Below are 20,206 nucleotides of genomic sequence, written 5' to 3' on the forward strand. Positions count from 1 at the left end.
TGACCCTTGGTTTTTCTGTGCCTGTGAGATTCTGAACTTCACAGTTGTGGGCTTAAGCCCCACATTGGGCAAAAAAGATGCCTGCATTTGCAGGGGGTTGGACTAGATGACCCTCATGGTCCCTTCCAAATCTATGATTCTGTGATTCTATGAGAACTCTATGAAAACTCTCCATAGATAACCAGTGGAGATATCTGGGCTTTTATCATGGCACTGGCGTTTCCACAGCCAAACACAAAACAGCAGTAAAGAGAGGAGGGTTCCTGCTGTTTTTCCTTTCAGATTTTATTTCTTGTGATTTATTATTTACTGACTAGTTTTTTAAAAAATAAAAATGGCCCATTATTTTTGCAGGTATGCAGAGGCAGGAATAGCTTACAGAGTCATGCAACACAGCCTTACGCAATACTCTCCTATTAATATTGCAGAGGGGTAGGAGTGTCGACTGGATCGCCTTTTCAAGTTAAAAATCCCTCATATAGAACACTCCTCAGACTTGAAATCTTGAAAATTGCCCCCTCAGAACCTCCTCCTAGCCCACAGCAGGAAATACTCTGGCTATACTACGAGTTTCTAGATCTTTGTTGAACTGCATGAGTTTCTACTTCTTCGTTGAGTTGCATTAATTGTTTTGATGGATTTGTTGTTCTTGTTTGCTTTATATGCTGTTGTGTTTCATATTATAGTGATTGCAACATGTGTTGCTTTTTAAATGCTACTGTGATTATTGCAAGTGGCTTTGACCTCAACATTTGTTGTTGGTTGAGTGGGATATAAATATTAGCCCAGAAGCGCTTCTCCCCTTCACTGGCCTTAACAATATAATTCACAAGTAAACAGATTAAATCATTAGCATTTGGCTGCCCTTTTGTGACACCCAAAATCAGCTTCTGGAGGCAGACATCTCGCTTCACCTGATATTATGGCCGGCTCTGGAGAGAGTGTTTTGCTTAAGACCTCCTAATGGCAAAATGAGATTGTAGCTCTGTCTTCAGACTTGCCTCCTAGGATGAAGCAAAACGAAGAATTGAGGACAGTAAGACAGTATCCAGGCACGTGAAAATCCCTGTGGCCAGATTCCTCCTCTTCCATGTCACACATCTACTGTGTGAGTAAATGGCTATGCACCCATGTTGAGTGGCGGGTGCCATTGATTTAACCTGAGGGCTTTTAATTAATGTGTAGATTGAAAGAAAGAAATGAAATCCGCATGAAGCTTCACACAGCTTATCAGTTAAGAGTGATCTGATGGCAAAAAAACAGAATATGAAGGACGACTAAAAGGGAGGGAGAAGAGGGGGACATAGGATTTCACTGCACAAACTTCTGTGCTTCAATTATAACCCCCTTAAGGGCCCCTTTGCAAAACTGATGGACAAGGCGGCCGGCTGGGTTGCCAAGAAGCATGGAAACAATTTTATTTTATTTTATTTTTTTACTTCCTGAGACCAGCTTGATCCTGATCGGTGGAACTTATGTTATCCTTTGTCTATGCACCAATAGTTACTCAGACAACTGCTAGACAGCTGGAGGTACTATTCCTGGCGGTAGCGTATTTGTATTTAAAGAAGTAGTAGTTAACAATCACATAGTGTGTTTAACACTTAGAAACTTTTACTGGGGAAATACAGAATATAGTAGGCATTATATTTTTCCCCCCAGTTCTGCTTCGTTAAACCTAGCTTCACAAGAATACTCGATTTCTTTCATCGTGTGCATGTGTGTTTTATGTCTTTGAAAGGATGGAAAGGTACTTTCTAAAACAAGTGTCTCGTTTTATGTTGAAGTAACACCCACCCGTCACATTTACTTATGGATTACATTCCACTAAAATCATGTTACTTTAAATCAGCTTCTTCGTTCATAATTGAGTTTACAACTACTGATACTTTATTAATCTTATTATTGCTTAAAGCGCAGGCAAATATGATTATTGGCCAAATAGCTTCTGGGTTTCAGTCACTTTTATTTCAGTATATAGATGCATTATCCTAGTAGAATAGGATAATGCATTATTCTAATAGACCGTGTGCAAAGTATGTGAGTAACAACACACCAAGATGTGCTGAGTTTAATCCTCCATTAAATGCAGCTACTGGCTTCGTCTGGTATCAGAGCTGTCGACGGAGACAGATTGGAGCCTTGCGGGGGGAGGAGAGACAGCGCAGCAGAGTCAGCTGGTCTGCCTGTAATCTTATTGCTGTAGACTTGATCCTTTCTAAAAGCAACTGCCAATGTCTGATCCTGCACTATTATTATTATTATTATTACTATTATTATTTGGTAATATTAGGGAATAGTTGGAATGTACCGGACCACAGATGTTACAGGTTTCATAGTGGCATCTGTGATGTATTGAAGTAAATTGAATGTGTGCTTACCGTGTCTTCTGGACTGGAGAAGACAATTCCCAATGGCATAGCATAAGATAGACAATGCTTTTCTGGCCCTTATGGAGGCAAGCAGGAACATATTATTATTATTATTATTATTATTATTATTATTATTTTATTTTCCATTTCTTTCCCACCTTTCCTCCAAGGAGTTCAAAGTGGCTTATGTTTAATCCCCACAACAACCCTTTTAGGTAGGTTAGGCTGAGAGGCAATGAATGAGTGGCCTACGGTCACCCTGTGAGCTTCATGGCAGAATGGGGCTTTGAACCCTCGTCTCCCAAGTCCTAGTCTGACACTCTAACCACAACACCACACCGGCTTTTTATTCTCTAAAACGCTTTCTCATCTGGAACAACCCCTTGACTGTCCAAGGAAAAGCTTAATTTTTTTTGAAATTTTTAGTTTGTGGGGGGGAATGTATTGGCCTGGGGAGGTCCGTGAGTTTATATAATCAAGCTTGCAGTAGTACAACCAAATCCTTTACATGCTGTCCTTGGTTCCCACTTCTAAATGTGGTCCAGTTTAGAGCCAGTTACCTGCTGAATCTCCGGCCAGCCTCACTTAGATTCGCTTTTACTGAGCTGTGTTTTCAAGCTGACATCCTAGATGGAAGATATAACAGGGTACTGTATGAAGACAGACTTTGTATATGTGGGCAACCGTAGATGGAAGACATCTTGTACTATTTAGTATATTGCCCACTATACATCGGACCCAGGAGGCGATTTCTCACCTGACCGTCAATGCAGGAAAGATGTCTCTCCCCGACAGAGAAGGTCCTAAATGCTTCAGTGACTCATAAAGTCACCCTTTTTGCTTTGGCGGCCACAAAGATCAGAAAGAAGACCCTGGACATGCAGAGATCTAAATACAGTGTTACCTCTGGTTACAGATGCTTCAGGTTACAGACGCTTCAGGTTACAGACTCCGCTAACCCAGAAACAGTACCTCGGGTTAAGAACTTTGCTTCAGGATGAGAACAGAAATCGCGCAGCGGCAGCAGGAGGCCCCATTAGCTAAAGTAGTACCTCAGGTTAAGAACAGTTTCAGGTTAAGAACGAACCTCCAGAAAGAATTAAGTTCTTAACCTGAGGTACCACTGTAGAGACCATTATTTGTGGTGTGACACCCCTTTTGCTTGTATTTATTTTTGATTCAGATTTGTCATGGCCAATGGCTAGTACAATAAAGTCATTTGGATTGGATTGGCTTGCAGTGGGAAAAGTAGACAGAGATAATATCTTTCTCAAATGCTAGAACTGGGTTCACCCAATGGAACTGATGGGTGGTAGGCTGGGGCAGGCAAAGTTAGGGTAGAACTAATTGTGGCTTTTGACATGGTTAAGGTGTTTCCACCTGTCCCCATCTGGATGGACAAGGTCTAAGTTGCCAAGCTGATACTTGGCTAACACTGGGTTGTATCTAATGCTAGCCCTAAGCAGTGTGGACCCATTGAAGTGAACAAACCTAAGTTAGTAATGTTCATTAATTTCACTGGTTCTGTTCTGAGCAAGACTAGTTGGGTTTCCACCCATTGTTCTCAGGAATGACATCCATTGGTAGGTACACTCTTACAAGCACCTTCTGAATAAGGAAGGCTTCTGAGGTCCACAGATCTTTGCCTATTTCCACCTAATTACACAGATCAGTTAATCTTCGTACTTGGGATTTTCACAGCCCCAACCTGTTAGCAGAAAGCACCAGGAAAGTGCTTTAAGATTCACAGCAACATTTGACTGGCTGATCTTAGATTAAAACGTGAACAAGAAGATGCCACTTGTCAGTTCACAATGGTTTGATAAGAGAAGAGTTAGGTTGACTAACATCAGTATTCCATCATACTGATTTACTGCTGGGGGATTTCCTGCTTGGTATCAGTTTCAGCTATTTAAAATTACAGATCTTTTGAAAGACAATACTTCTCCATTTCAAGAAATGGCAGGCAGTGAGCCAATTTGGTTTCACTATCTTCAAATTAGAAATGTTACAAGGACTCAGAAATACCAGAATGAACATGGGGAAACCTTTGCGGAAAAGCTCATACTGCCCCCTTTGCCAAGAGGATTAGTAAGTAAATGATATTATTTGATTCTGTCAATGAATAAGAGGAAATTACATTTCAAGCACAAATTGGAATGGGGTTTTGGGAAAAGTATATTTGATGATGAACGGATCTGATTGTGGGATAATATTGCAAAAAAAAATATTAATGTCACAGTTGAGAGAGCCTTTTCAAAAGCCCAGTTCCACTGATATCTTTCCCCTGATAGAACTGTCAAAATGATATGAAATTCCTAGTACTATATTCAGAAATTCTGCTCTTGCAGTATCTTAAATGATGTACTTTGGAAGTGAGTGTGTGTTCAGTAACCTCTGCCAGAATTTGTACTGCAGCCGTCCAACACCTGGAGTCCTCCAGCTATTGCTGGACTACAACTCCCATCATCCTTGAGCAACTGGTCATTCTGCCTGGGATTAATAGGAGTTGGAGTCCAACAATAACTGGAGTACACCAGGTAGAGGAAGGCTATGGTACTGTTTGATCATAGAAACAATTGAGGCCGCCAACGCCATCTAATTGGTATAAAACCATTTTGGTCACATTTTGCTTATTCTTCACATGCTAAGGAAGGAACAGAAACAGGCAACTACATAAAAAGGGTTTTTTATTTATATCACATTGGAATGAGTATTTCAGTGGTGATATTCAATTATTTTCTTTATTTACACTTCTGTATGGTTGCTAATCTTTTTGCATTCTAATTTTAAAAAGTGCTCTGACTGTATTGTTCTTGCACCAGAACCCAAGCCTTCATTGGTTTTACAGACCATTGCTCCCGATGCTGCCAAGCAAGCTAGCTTAAATAAAGTAGTTATTATATGTATTTATAAAGAAGAAAATACGGTGTGTTTTTAAAAAGAGAACATTTTGATTTGATTCCATAGGGTTTTGGTTTTTTATCCAAGGATCTTTAAAAGGCCATTAGTTGATTACTCTTTCCAAAGACCCTACGATGTTGGAAAGAAATAATAATTTTGTAGATCAATGCACAATCTTCTCATACACCTCGTCCCTCTTTTGCAGGTTAGGTAGCCCACTGTTAGAAATTCCTCCTTGCTTCTTTGTCCAGTAAAACTCTCTGTCAGCACCTTAGCAGGCTCTATAGCACACATTTCTGTTTTGTATTTTGACATTTTCCCTTTAGTTTGGATTTTTTTTTGCCTGGGAAGAACAGTGTGTTGTAATGCCAAACTGATGGTTATTTTGGCCATTTGTGTGTAAATGCATCCTTATCTATAAGGAAAGGAAATGACATGTCTATGAATGGCAAGTTGCCTGCATTTGTAATCCTTATGATAGTTTTATCTTATTCATAGCAGTTGGCTTCTACTGCAGTATTGTTGCCATCCTGGACAGCGCATCTATTTAACAGATCATTAAATCCTCATGCTGGTAGTATGATTTAGTGTCCATTCACTGTTACCTTTTTCTTCTGGAGGAGTTAGGTAGATCAGCTCCCATCATGGTCAATGGTAAGAGATGGTGGGAGTTGTACTTCAGCAAAACATCTGAGGTTTCACAGGTTGTAATAATAATTTATTATTATTATTATTATTATTATTATTATTATTACCCCACCCATCTGGCTGACAACAGAATATTAAATACACAATAAAACATCAAACATTAAAAACTTCCCTAAACAGGGCTGCCTTCAGATGTCTTCTAAAGTCAGGTCGTTGTTTATTTCCTTAACATCTGATGGGAGAGCGTTCCACAGGGCAGGCGCCACTACCAAGGAGGCCCTCTGCCTGGTTCCCTATAAACTCACTTCTTACAGTGAGGGAACCGCCAGAAGGCCCTTGGAGCTCAGGGTCCGGGCTGAACAATGAGGGTGGAGACGCTCCTTCAAGTATACTGAAATATGTTTGAAAGCACCCAAGAAGGGGCCACATAGCACACAGTCATGTTTCTGTTTGTCCCACACAAGAACTCACTGGACTCCATACTTTTCAACAATTGGACTCAACTCAGAGGGATGTAAGCAGGTGTTGCATGGTCCCTTTCTTAGCCATCATTTTCTGGGCAATTCCAGCCCCATCATCATGCCCAAGTCATTCTAGCAATTGTTCTGTAAAATTGGCTGGACTAAGAGAGAGTGATTGACTTAAAATCACGATAAGCTTTAAGGGTCTTCAAATCCAGTGCTCTGTCCCATGACATCGAATGCTCACATGCATAATGGTCCCAATTATATCACAAACAAACAAACAAATCAGGAATATTTGTCAACTGAACCATGGATTGTGATTCTGGTTTTGAGAAGAACAAAGTTTCGCAATAGCACCCAGTGACGATAAAAATGAACACACTTTGGTAACTTTTGCTTGCAACACAGTTTATAAATCTGCAAATTAATAGCATAAAAATACAATAAAATAGTTTAAAACAATTTAACGGTAAGATTTTAAAGAAGAGCAGATAAAACCAATAAAAGCTCAATCAACGATGAAACAGTAGAGGCCACAATGATGAGCCATAAATAAAGACAAAATCCAGTTGGCACAATATAAAAGGCCTGTCTAAATTTAGGAAGTCTTCACCTGGTTATCTCAGTTGGCTAGAGTAGTAGTTTTCGACAAGTGTGCTGTGGCACAATGAATGATGGTCAGGGGTGCCATGGGCAACACTGGCCTCTGTCCCTCTTTCCTTTTGGTGCCCTCTCGCATCTCTGCCTCCCAGAGGCTTGCACAGCTGATTGTTGCAGCAGCCCTGCCTACAAGCTCCCCAGGCAAATGGTGCTTCTGGAGCTGGCCGGGGGTGCTGGTTGCAAGGAGCTGAGGCGCCTGCAGCACCTGCCTGGAGGACTCCCAAGGAGAGAGGAGAGAAGAGGAGGCTGAGGGAACACTCCACAAAGGAAGGTGTTTGAAAAAGGGTGAGAGGCTGCCAGCTCGGCAGGCAAGGGGTGACATAACTGGGCTCCTGAGCCCCACAGGGGTGCCACAGAAAGAATGTAGTTGGTCAAGGGAGCCGTGGACTCCAAAAGGTTGAAAACCTGTGGGCTAGAGCATGGTGCCGATAATGCCAAGGTTGTAGGTTCCATCCCCATATGGAACATCTACACATTCCTGCATTGCAGGGCATTGGACTAGATGATCCACAGGATCCCTTCCAGCTGTGCAATTCTATGATTCTATGATGGTGGAAGGACAAAAGTAGGACCTAGCCATAAAAAGTGCTTCTCAAGAGGTAGAGATTTGCACACAAAGAATACTAGAAATATATAGGGCAGAGCTATAGCTCAGTGGTAGAGCAGATGTTTTGAAAGCAGAAAGGTCTTGGTTCAATCCCCAGAATCTCCAGGCAGGACTGGGAATCTCCCTTGTCTGAAACACTGGATACCCACAACCAGCCAGCAATGATGGAATAACAGTGTGAGTCTCTATAAGGCAGCGCTCTACATTCCTCTCTTGTAACCCCACCAAACCTGATCTTGTACATGCCTTGTGCATATAATGCTTTCTGGAAACAAAATCACTTCCTAATTGTAATTAGATAGGGATGGAGCTCTTTAAAGTCATGCACTTTGCTGCAATGTGTTTCGGCATTCGGGAAACCAATAAAACCGGCATGCTTTGGAGTTATCCTTTGCTCTAATTCCTGTGTTGCCAGCGATCTTCCATAAGCGTGGAGTAAATAATGCTCTAGGTTGAAAGCTTAAAACTAATGAATGCTGCCGTCCAATTTGTTGGTTCATTTTGTGTGCGTTGGCAGAACTTCAGTTTGTTTAATTTGAAATACTGGCCCACAATGAAGTCATTGTATAAACGATGGTCTTCAAGAATCTGTAAGATTGTTTTTATGTCGCTGCATAGTTCAAATGGCTGTTTCGTATCTGTTGATTAGAAATAAAGCCTATCTCAGAGTATATTTTAAACATTTTCTGCAAGGACAAAAAAAATAAACATCAGGGGAAATTCTCTAGTCTAAAAATCCCTTAACTGCTGTTCATAGAATCATAGAATTGTAGAGTTTGAAGGATCCCTGACAGTCATCTAGTCCAACACCTCCTGAGAGAAACGGTTTCACTGCCGAACAGCTCTTACCATCAGAAAGTTCTTCCTGATGTTTAGTCAGAATCTCCTTTCTTGTAACTTGAATCCATTGGTTTGGGTCCTGGCCGCTGGAGCGGAGAAAACAAGCTTGCTTCCTCTTCCATGTGACAGCGCTTTAGACATTTGAAGATATGTCTCCTCTCTGTCTCTTCTCTGGGCTAAACATACCCAACTCCCTCAACTGTTCCTCATAAGGCTTGGTTTCTAGACCCTTGATCATCTTGGTCACCCTCCTCAGCACATGCTCCAGCTTGTCAATATCCTTATTAAATTGTGGTGCTCAGAACTGGGCACAGAACTCCAGGTGTGGTCTGGCCGAGACAGAATAGAGTGGTACAATTACTTCTTTTGAAGCAGCCTAGAATAGCATTAGATTTATTTTGCTGTTGCATCACCCAGTTCACTCATGTTCAGCTTGTGGTCTACTAAGACCCCTAGATCTTTTTCACATGTACTACCGCCACGCGGGTGGCGCTGTGGTCTAAACCACAGAGCCTAGGGATTGCCGATTGGAAGGTCGGCAGTTCGAATCCCCGTGATGGGGTGAACTCCTGTTGTTCGGTCCCTGCTCCTGCCAACCTAGCAGTTCGAAAGCATGTCAAAGTGCAAATAGATAAATAGGTACCGCTCAGGCGGGAAACGTAAATGGTGTTTCCATGCACTTCTCTGGTCTCGGTGTTCCGTTGCGCCAGAAGCAGCTTAGTCATACTGGCCACATGACCCGGAAAAACTGCCTGTGGGCAAACGTTGGCTCCCTTGGCCAGTAAAGCGAAATGAGCCCCGTAACCCCAGAGTCGTTCGTGACTGGACTTAACTGTCAGGGGTCCTTTACCTTTACCTTTTTACTGGCAATCCAAGTTTCCCTTGTTTTATATATGTGCTGTTGGTTCTTCATGCCTAAGTGTAGAACCTTACAGTTGTCCCTATTGAAATTCATGTTGTTAGTTCTGGCCCAGTTCTCCAATCTGTTCAGGTCATCTTGAATCTCAACTCTTGTCTAACAGCTACCCATACTAGTTTGGTGTCACCTGCAGATTTGATGAGCATTCCCTCAATTCCTTCATCCAAATGGGCTATAAAGACGTTGAACAACAATGGGCTCAGGGCAGAATCCTGCAGCCCCCCACTTGTCACACTTTTTTCCAGGATGAGGAGGAACCATTAGTGAGCACCCTTTCGGTTTGGTCAGTCAACCAGCTACAAATCTACCTGGCAGCTTCTCTGGAATAAGTAGGAGTTGCAGAATATTTGACTTCTTCTTAGCCACTGTGGACAGAAAATGGCAACATTCCTTTAAGGTTTAAACACCTAGGTTAGAGTTGTGAAATCTTTACCCTGAGACACGCAGTTCCCTTCTGGGGACATCAGTTAACTTTGTGTGCTTAATCTAAAGAATGGGAAATAGTTGCATTTCTATAATTTGCAGAAGTTGTACTGCTAGCAGAGCTGAGCTTTTCTTAAGAGTAATGTGTGTCCCTGCCCAGAATAGTCACCTTTGCTCAGGCAACTTATACCACACGTCTACTATAAAAGCCTGCAAGTCAGCTTGCAAACACTGGTAAGGTAAAGGGACCCCTGACCATTAGGTCCAGTCGTGACCGACTCTGGGGTTGTGGTGCTTATCTTGCTTTATTGGCTGAGGGAGCCGGCGTACAGCTTCCGGGTCATGTGGCCAGCATGACTAAGCCGCTTCTGGCGAACCAGAGCAGCACACGGAAACGCCATTTACCTTCCCGCCGGAGCGGTACCTATTTATCTACTTTGACATGCTTTCGAACTGCTAGGTTGGCAGGAGCAGGGACCGAGCAACGGGAGCTCACCCCGTTACGGGGATTCAAACTGCCGACCTTCTGTCCTAGGCTCTGTGGTTTAACCCACAGCGCCACCCGCGCCCCCAGTGCAAACACTGGCAGAACACTTTAAATACATATACTTAAAATATCTAGTAGCAATATATGGGAAAAAACCATGCCATCCATCGACATTTGAAAGCTCAAGACTTTACTATGATACACATGCTATACATTTTTACCTCAGTGCTGTCTAGACGGCAAACTTGGGCCTGGCACAAAACAGTGTTCAGCCATCCAAAATTTATTTAAGCGCATTATACTGGGGGATATTAGGTGGAGAATTCTTTTCTGGTTTGGGGAGACTTGTGTTAAAAGCTGTGACACAGTAATAAAAGCAAAGGGGAGGAGGTGAAAATGTAAATGATCTTTAACTGCTTTTCCACCACCAGAAACAATTGTTCTTGTTTGTGCCAATAGTGGAGAGATACAGAGTAAATTATGGCAATATTTAGAGGTGAGGCAAGACTTTCTGTCTGTGAGCGTTGCTTCCCAGCAAAGAAAGGAATCCAGAAATTGAAGTTCCAGATTGTACTGTTTAAATATCTATTGTCCATGAGTGAGGTATAATTTGTCTTGTGAACCAGGCAGATTGTCAGTGAGCTGCTACACACAGAAATGGTTTTTCCCCCTTCCCCTAGCCTTAAAATATATTGCAGATGTTTTAAAGCAGGTATTGCAAAACACTTCATTTTGGTATACAATCTGCAGATTATTTCACTGATGAGTGAAATCTGGATGAGTTCTGGTGTGTGTGCATGTGGATCACACAGTGACCCTCTATATGGAGCCTTATCTCTCTCTACATGTGATAAAGATTTTTATCTGAGTCAGTAGCTGCATTGGATTTGAGAATTATTTTTATTTATGCAATTGTGTTTATACATGCTGTTGTTTTATCTGTTTTTCAAAGATGCAATTCTTCAGTACCGTATATGGTTTTATTTCATTGTGAAACCATTTCACAATGCTTCATAGGAAGCAATTCATAAATGAAATAGATAACAACGACCATCATTACTATTATTATTTTATTAAACACCTTTTAACCACTATCTCAATGTGATTTATGCGTAATATCATTAAAAGTAGATAGAAACACAAAGGCAAGTGTTGGATTTGTGTATTGACTAAGCCGTCACTAACATATTTTTGAAACTTCTCTGACTGTTTGTTGTCTTTGTTTTTTCCATTCCATTGTTTAAATTGTATTTTTAATATCTATTGTTAGCCAGTCGGAGAGCTTCTGGGCTGAACAGCAGGGTAGAAATTTTCAAAATAAAATAAATACAATCAGCCTGTTTCTCATGCAAGATAACAATCTTTCCTGTTCACTGTTGGAGACGGTAAGCAAGAACAAAGATGGGCTGTTTCCAGTGTGGCTTTTGGTGCACACAGCTGTTGCTTAAGAAGATCTACACATCTGGCTGTTTCCTGCAAAGACACACATTTTGGCAAAAATCCACCCAACAGTAAAATAGATCAGCGTGCAACCTTTAAGTGATGTACACACATAAACTTAAAATACGGGATTATAAAATGTGTATATGCTGAGTCTTTTAAAGCTATGTCAGAAATATCTTTCAGTTGTATGGCTAGGCAGAGTTTCTCCCTCTTCCAGTGTGACATCCCTTGTTATTACAATAGAAGTAAAAATGCCCTCCTTTTTGAAATCAGCTTTCAGCTGGCTTCGTAGAATAAGACTGATTTGTGGATCCAAATTATTTACTTTTTTAATCTGCAGATAAATTTGGGCCACCGTCGATTTCCATGGGTGCACAAGGCTTAAATATTCAAGTCTTAACCAGAAATTAAACTCGCTCAGGCAGCGCAGGATTGAGTGCATCAGCTTGAAGACTGGCAATTCTCGTTTAATACTTTATCACTCTGCTGCTACCACCTTGGGTAGTGTTTAATAGGGGGAAAAACAAAGTGCATCTGTGTGAGCATTCAGGAGGTTGTCAATTTGGCAGGTGTCTTGACAATGCCAACAGCTGGGTTTCACAAGACAAGCTTAGCTCGGGTATGTGTAGCAAGCTGAGGCTTGTCCTTTCTCTTACCCTGGAGAATGTCAGCAGTTTTCACCAGCAGAGGTTTGGCTAAAGTTACACTGTCCTGTTCTATCATTTCATCGCCACAGCTGCAAAACAAGTTAGGCCTGGTGGTCCCATTTTATTGGGGGAGGGTGGGAGGGAGAACCAAGTTTAATTTAACTTCTGTCATGTATGACGTGTCTGTTCTTTCCAGTGCAACATCTGCCCTAATAATTTGTTCACACTCTTATTCCTTTTTTTAAAGGGTTTACAACAGGAATAAATGTTATCTTCCCCCCAGTCCACTTTTGATTCCTTTTGTCATAGTCCTCATCCCCTGCATACTTCCGCGCGAGAGCTTCCCCCTCCTTAACTTTAATTTTAAACTACTTGGCAGTGCTCAGGGTGGCAGTTTTAAAAGCATTGAAGCCAATGAAATGATCAAGAAGATAAAAAAGGCAAGAGATTTTTGTTATCTGATGCTCCCATGAAGGGCAGCTACAGAAGAATTTTCACCGTGGCAGGTCAAATGCCTGCCATAATAATGGTGGTTGTGATGATCAAATGCCTGCCATGATGATGAGAACAACAATAGTCTTCCCCAGGCGACATAAAGCAGAGAGAGCTGAGGCCAAATTCCAGCAGGCAAATTCCAACAGCCTAGATGCAACCACAGAGGAAGCTTCCTCATGCATCCTAGCCAGGTCTTGTTTGGGCCACCATTGGGCCACAACCTCCTCAGCAGATCTTAGGAAGCAGATGTGCTGGCCTGGGAGAAGACAGTCCCTCGTGTATCCTAGCCTCAAGCTGTTTATTGGGGGGAAATTGTCCAGTAGCACCTTAGAGACCAACTAAGTTTTTTCTGGGTTTTGTGTGCTTGTACAGTGGTACCTCGGGTTAAGTACTTAATTCGTTCCTGAGGTCTGTTCTTAACCTGAAACTGTTCTTAACCTGAAACACCACTTTAACTAATGGGGCCTCCTGCTGCTGCCGCACCTCTGGAGCACGATTTCTGTTCTCATCCTGAAGCAAAGTTCTTAACCCGAGGTACTATTTCTGGGTTAGCGGAGTCTGTAACCTGAAGCGTTTGTAACCTGAAGCATATGTAACCCGAGGTACCACTGTATCTGAAGAAGTGTGCATGCACATGAAAGCTTATACCCAGAACAAACTTAATTGGTCTCTAAGGCACTACTGGACAATTTTTTATTTATTTCGACTGCACCAGACCAACATGGCTATCTACCTGAATCTGTTTATTGCTGTTCAGGTAATTGCCAACACTCTGAATTGTGCCCAAAGAAAAATTGGCAAAGCAGTGCAGCTTTTAAAAGAAAGGGATAATATACTTACAGCTTCAAGGCTTGTTGAAACGGGAACCAGCATACTTGCAAGGCTCAAGTTGTGTATGGATTGTCTTTGTTTGAAAGGTTATGCATATGCCCAGTGATTTGTGTTTCCCATAAAATTTTGAATAGGGGAATTGTCAGATTTTACTTGTATTTAGCAGACAAAAGTGAAATGCTCCCCAACCGCCAAGCTTGCATAATATTTGGCATGTATTCATTGTTACTAATGAACTTAAGAAGTGTGGCGGGGGGGAGAGTTCCATGGTAAAATTCTGCCCCGCATCACTGTGTATGTCTTCAGGTCCGCGTATGTGGCCCATGTGTAATTTTAAACCTGTCTGGCATAACTGAGGAGCAGCTTAAGGAGCTGTCTTGTGTTTTGTACAGGAAAACAGCAGGAGCTTGAAGCAGAACACCAGGACATGTATGTCGAAGCAGACCACGACCTTCACCTATCGACAGGCCGATCGGCACAGCCCCCAGCTGAGAAGCCCGGCGAAAGGAGAGGGGCTGAAATGAAGAAACTCTATGGCTTGGGTGCCAGCAAAATCCAAGCTATGGAGACCACCATGCAACTCAACTTTGATAGGAACTGTGATAAAAAGCAACCCAAGTACTGGCCAATTATTCCCCTGAAACTCTAAGGTTTGCATCCTTTTTCCTTTTAGGAATCTCAGGGCTCCATAAATTGATGCTCGACTGAGCAGAAGGATTCAGTGAATGAATCAAGAGTCAGCAAAAGCCCCCTTTCTTATTTTCCTTTCCTCTTTCCAACTCTATTTGAATTTGCCAGTTTCCAGAGCCCATTCCAACCCAACAGGAAGAGCTGAATTAGTCATTTGTACTGTAGGGGATAGGGAAAATACTCTATAAAAATATATTTCAAGTAATTTGATTTTGGCTTGCCCTGGCTCTGCAGGAAATGAGGAGTAGCATTTGTTTTCACTTAGCTGTGCTGGGGAAAAGGTTAGAGACTATCCAGAATTATTATTATTTTTACATTTTTTTAATGTTATCTTAGATTTGCCCTAGATTTTAAAATGTGACTTCTTTCCTGTCACTTCCACCAATACCCTGGAGGCAGCTATTGGCCAAGATACAATATATTAAATGACTGTAGTTTAACTATTTGAGGGTTTTTCTCAGATATTCTACCAGTAGAAGAAAGTTATGTTCGAGACTGAAACCTGGCCTGTGATGTTTCACCTCAGAAGAAAATGTGTGAAGAGCTTTCCCCCACCTCTCCTTTCAGTTTGTTGTTGTTACATGATTAGGTAATAAAGAAGTATGAGATTAAAAGTGTGTTTTCCAGCTCATTCCAAAATTGCATTTCCCTCACCAGAAAGCAGGACAATCTTTAAAGGTCTTGATACTCAGGATGGGCTGGGGGGCGGGATAAATATTTCAAAACTGATTCCTATGCTCAAGGACCACAGTTCAAAAGTCAATCAAGGGCATAGAATCAGAGGGGGGCAAGAATTGTGCCTCTCCACTCTGGCTAGGAGCTCACCAATCTACTCGTCTTTCCAAGCGTTCAAGGGAGCTGAGGTGCAGCTCTGAAGACAATTAAGCCTGTGAACCTGAGATGCTGTCTACCATGCATATGCATGGACAGATTATTTTATATCCCACCTTTCTACCATGATGAAACCCAAAGCAGCATGTATATGGTTCCCAAGCAGTCTCCCATCCAGGCGTTGACCAAACCCAGACTTCATCTCAGCAATTTGGTGTCTTCAGACCGTATCCTGGGATCAGTCTACTTCCGGTCCATGGCACTTTTGAATCTGTTAATCTCCAAGGCCATTCTAGTACATTTCTACATTGATCTGCATTTTTTTAAGACCGGCCTCTGAAAAATTGCATTGCATGGAACATTCCTAAACACAAAATACGCCTTTTCAAACGAAGTACAGTGGTACCTCAGGTTAAGAACTTAATTCGTTCTGGAGGTCCATTCTTAACCTGAAACTGTTCTTAACCTGAGGTACCACTTTAGCTAATGGGGATTCCCACTTCCACTGCACAATTTCTGTTCTCATCCTGAAGCAAAGTTCTTAACCTGAGGTACTATTTCTGGGTAAGCGGAGTCTGTAACCTGAAGCGTCTGTAACCTGAGGTACCACTGTACCACGTTGCAAATTTGCAAGGGTTCTAATTCTGGCTTATAATTTACGTTTTGATTGGCCCATCAGTCTGGGAGGTATGTATCAGGTCAGTTCATATCAGAATTTACAAAAAACAAATGCCTCAAGAATCCCTAGCAGTGCGTTTGATTTGGATATATTTGCAGTTCTGTCTCGTGCATGCCAAAAATATGAACACACGCTAAAAGTGTTAACAGATTTCAGACACCCCTCCATAGAAAAGTATTTCTCCAAAACGCATTGTTTGAAATCCAGGCCACAGCCATGTCTTCCAGGACTTGCTAGTGTGTAATTAACTTCAGTAGACATTAGCCTGCCTCCTATTCAACTTGCACCAGTTAACCAACATGTTAGAACACACCCTGGATATTAGTAAACATTTTGTAGGCATGCATTTTTTTGCTAATTTGTGTAATTACTATGCCAGCAAGGATTCTAATAAAAATACATTTGATGTCTCATGACAAATTTTGTTTTGTTTAGTTTTTCTTTCTGGTTTTTTGCATACAGATCCTTTGCATCTTTAATGTAATCCAAATCCAGACTTGTAAACATGTTTGATGTCTGTGGTATTTGGTGTACATGTTTATGGATGACATGATGCAATATGTGTCACAATAATCTCTGCTTCTTTTCCACCACAGTTCACTCCTTTAATTGGGGGAAATAGTATTATTTTCCAATATTTACTCAGCAGCACAAATATCCTTTTTGTTGTTTTTGATATACAGTGGTACCTCGGGTGAAGTACTTAATTTGTTCCGGAGGTCCGTTCTTAACCTGAAACTGTTCTTAACCTGAAGCCCCATTTTAGCTAATGGGGCCTCCCGCTGCCACCGCCACGCCGCCAGAGCACGATTTCTGTTCTCATCCTGAAGCAAAGTTCTTAACCTGAAGCACTATTTCTGGGTTAGCGGAGTCTGTAACCTGAAGAGTATGTAACCTGAAGCGTTTGTAACCCAGGTACCACTGTATTTATATCTGCAGACATACACATTTCACACACTTGTTGTGTATCACCTTATCTATTCGTCTGAAGCATAATAGTCACTTAGATCACCATTGTAAGAAGATATTTTAAGTTGCTTTGGGTTGCCCTGGGCAAGATCAAGCAACTAACCAATTTAATAATTAATAATAATCAGTGCTTTTTTTCTAGAAAAAGAAGTGCCAGAACTCACCATGAACGCCTCTCTTGTTCTCTTAGGATGGCAATGGCGCCCACCTGAGAGGTGCCGGAACTGAGTTCCAGTGAGTTGCCCCTGAAAAAAAGCCTGGCAATAATAATATTTAGATGTGACAAAAAGCACACCTTCATCAATTCAAATTAACGACCATATTAGAAAAAGCATACCAAGTCCCCTAAGGATCAGGGTTTTCCATATTATTCTTTAACTGAACTAGAATTCTACAAATGCAGCATTTTTGGCGGGGCCACCGCTTTGTTTTAATAGAACCAAGAAATTCCAGAATTTTTTATTTTGAAGTGGGAGGGAAGACAGTTCAATATTAAATTAAAATCACTAGGGATCCTAACAACTGATAAGACATTGGTTGTTAATACAGAATGGTAGGGGAACTTGGAAACTCAGTGTTCAGGGCTCAGTCTCACAGTGGTACCTCGGGTTACATACGCTTCAGGTTACAGACTCCACTAACCCACAAATAGTACCTCGGTTAAGACCTTTGCTTCAGGATGAGAACAGAAATTGTGCTCTGGCGGTGCAGCGGCAGCAGGAGGCCCCATTAGCTAAAGTGGTGCTTCAGGTTAAGAACAGTTTCAGGTTAAGTACAGACATCTGGAACGAATTAAGTACTTAACCCGAGGTACAACTGTAGTTCTTAGTTCAGTTTGATGGCTTCCTCTGTACCCCAGCTCTGCTCTCCAGGCACAGCAAACTTAAAGTGGACTGTGCTTCTCCTTTATCAGTTCTCCTTGACTACAACAGCAGTCTTTTCTTTCTTCCTTTCTCTTGCCTGTTCATGGTGGTTGAGGTCAAATCTCCTTGGCCTCAACTCCTGAGGGAGTTTCTCTACCCAAGTTTAGCTCTTACATATAGGAATGCAATCCAGTATTTCTGACTTTTGACATCAATACGAACCATGCATAGAGTTGACAGGAGGGGCATATTGAGATCTTGGCAACATCAAGGGTCATTCTGCTCATTCTGCTAGCTGAAAGGAACAAGCTGCCACCGCCATTCCATATATAGAAGAGGATTGGACCAGCAGCTGAATCAGCTTCAATGCTGCCAATGGAACATCATCAAGCAGCATACTTGTGGGCAGTAGGGTAGCTCATGGGTGCAGGATAGGCTGGGTGAACCACACAGCTCTATCCAATATCTAATTCCTGCTCACCACTCTGCCAGCTGCTCACTGCCTGTTCAAGTGCTGCAATGCAGCCACCGGGGTTACTCCTGCATACATTGCATGGGTGGTGCCTGATGGAATGGTGTGGCCTCAGCTGGCTGCTTGCTTACTCGGGACTTTCCCAACGGCCCTATTGCCAACTCAGACCAGCAGCAAGCAAGCAAGGAATGCTGCTTGAGTTTCAGCTCAAGAGGGCGAGAACAGCAGGGAGGGAAGAGCCAAGAGAAGATTTGGTGTCTCCTGCCTGAGCTGGCCATCTCAGTCTGCCTAATGATAGAACCGGCCTTGTTTCCCACTTAGGCAAGAAAGACCTCGTTCAATCCATTGTTTATCTTGGATTTGGGGTGAATAAAACTTGTTTCCCCAAACCTACAACATCTTCCTTCTGCCACGGCTTTTGCCAGCAACAGATTTATTTGTTTATTTGCAATTTCAATGCACAACAGGCATTCCAGCCTAAAAGAATTGTTCATCCTGCTCCAAAAAATCTTCAGATTAACATCTATATTCATATTCCTCAGCATTGAGGAGTATTCTCAAAAGGAGCCGGTTCCCTTGGAATTGGTTGAGAATTTTTATTTTTTGCAGTTTCTCTTTATTTCTCTTATCTACTGTCAGAGCAGCTACATTTTTGAAGTCGTTACCTCTTGTTTGGGTGCTGGAAGTCAAAACTGAACTTGTGATTTGATGGCAGTCCCCCATTAACAATGGTCTTTATAAGCATTGTCTGATGAATTCGCTGCAGGATCCAGTCACAAGAACAGCTGCATTGTTAGCAGGGAAAGTTGTGTCTGCATCATCATCTTTGGTCCCAGCAAAGGAAATGCAAATAATTAGTGGAAGAAGCGTCTGGCAATGTTTTAATGTTCCATCGTGAAAGTCTCTCACAACTCACCTCCGTTCAGCATAAGCTCATTTCTTCTGACTGCAGAACATCTGCCACAGAAAACTTCTAAATAATTAGTTTCTAAAGAAAAGGAAAAAAACTCAGATGATGTACTGAAGCTGTCCTGGGGGAAAGGTACTCTATCTTAGTTGTCCAAAGCAATTAAATCTTATTAGAAAGAGAGGGACACAATAGCAGCAATTTTCTCCTGTTATCGCTGTTTTAGACAATTGAATAGTTTTATGGCATGCAAATGTAGCAAAATCAGTTCTTTACACAAGAACACCATTGTTAATTCTTCAATACTTCATTGATGCTGGGTAGAATTAAGCAAAATCATAGGCCAAAACGTGCATTGCAAAACTGCCCATCTTCAGTTAAATGGAACAATCTGAATGGATCCAGAAGGCATGATTTAATCAGAAATGCTGTAATATCCCACATATGTAATTTTGCAGTGATGAAAAGCAGCTTTGCAACCCAGTATGTATGAAATCACTAATGCAACACAGATTTGACTTGTAAAATTAGCCGACATCACACCATGTTTTTCAAAATCTGACATTACATCAAGTGGGCTTGAAGATGAAGTCTCCAAGGAATAAATTAGTGTCAAATAAGGCTGCGTTTTTAGCATACAGTGGGTTAGCTAGGTTATAGTAGCACAACACACAGAAAGCCAGCATAAAACAACAGGATAAGTTAAGATGATAGCTTGTTGGGAGAAATGTAGGTTCTTTTGAGGCAAAAAGGAAAAGCCCTCTAAAATGTCAAAAGCTTGCTGGTTTTGAATTTCCACAAATGAATTAATTCATTTAATTAATTACTTTCTTCATTTACTCTCTGGTGAACAATGTATAGCAACAATATTCAGAGAAAATAGCTTTTGTTCATAGCACTACACTCAGTCAGAACAAACCAAGAATGGTTTAAATTTAAATGTCTGGGTGCTGGACTGACCATAGAGAAGGTGTTAGGGGAGCCTCTGTGGAGAAGCTGTTCAATAGCTGAGATCCCAGCACTGGAAAAGTCTTCTCCTTTGTGGACATCCACCT

General features: G+C 41.7%; 1 protein-coding gene across 2 annotated transcripts in view; it reads left to right on the forward strand.

Annotated features, from left to right (window-relative positions):
* Positions 1 to 15,044, forward strand: part of GEMIN8 (gem nuclear organelle associated protein 8) — a 39,552-nt gene extending 24,508 nt beyond the window's left edge. For both annotated transcript variants that reach the window (XM_081001454.1, XM_081001455.1), the window contains one exon: positions 14,133 to 15,044. In XM_081001454.1, coding sequence (XP_080857580.1) covers positions 14,133 to 14,389 — 257 coding nt within the window. In that variant the 3' untranslated portion in view covers positions 14,390 to 15,044. The remainder of the gene's footprint in view (positions 1 to 14,132) is intronic.
* Positions 15,045 to 20,206: the final 5,162 nt, after the last annotated feature.

This window comes from Podarcis pityusensis (genome assembly GCF_964106645.2).
Source record: "Podarcis pityusensis genome assembly, chromosome: 4".
Taxonomy (NCBI): Eukaryota; Metazoa; Chordata; class Lepidosauria; order Squamata; family Lacertidae; genus Podarcis; species Podarcis pityusensis.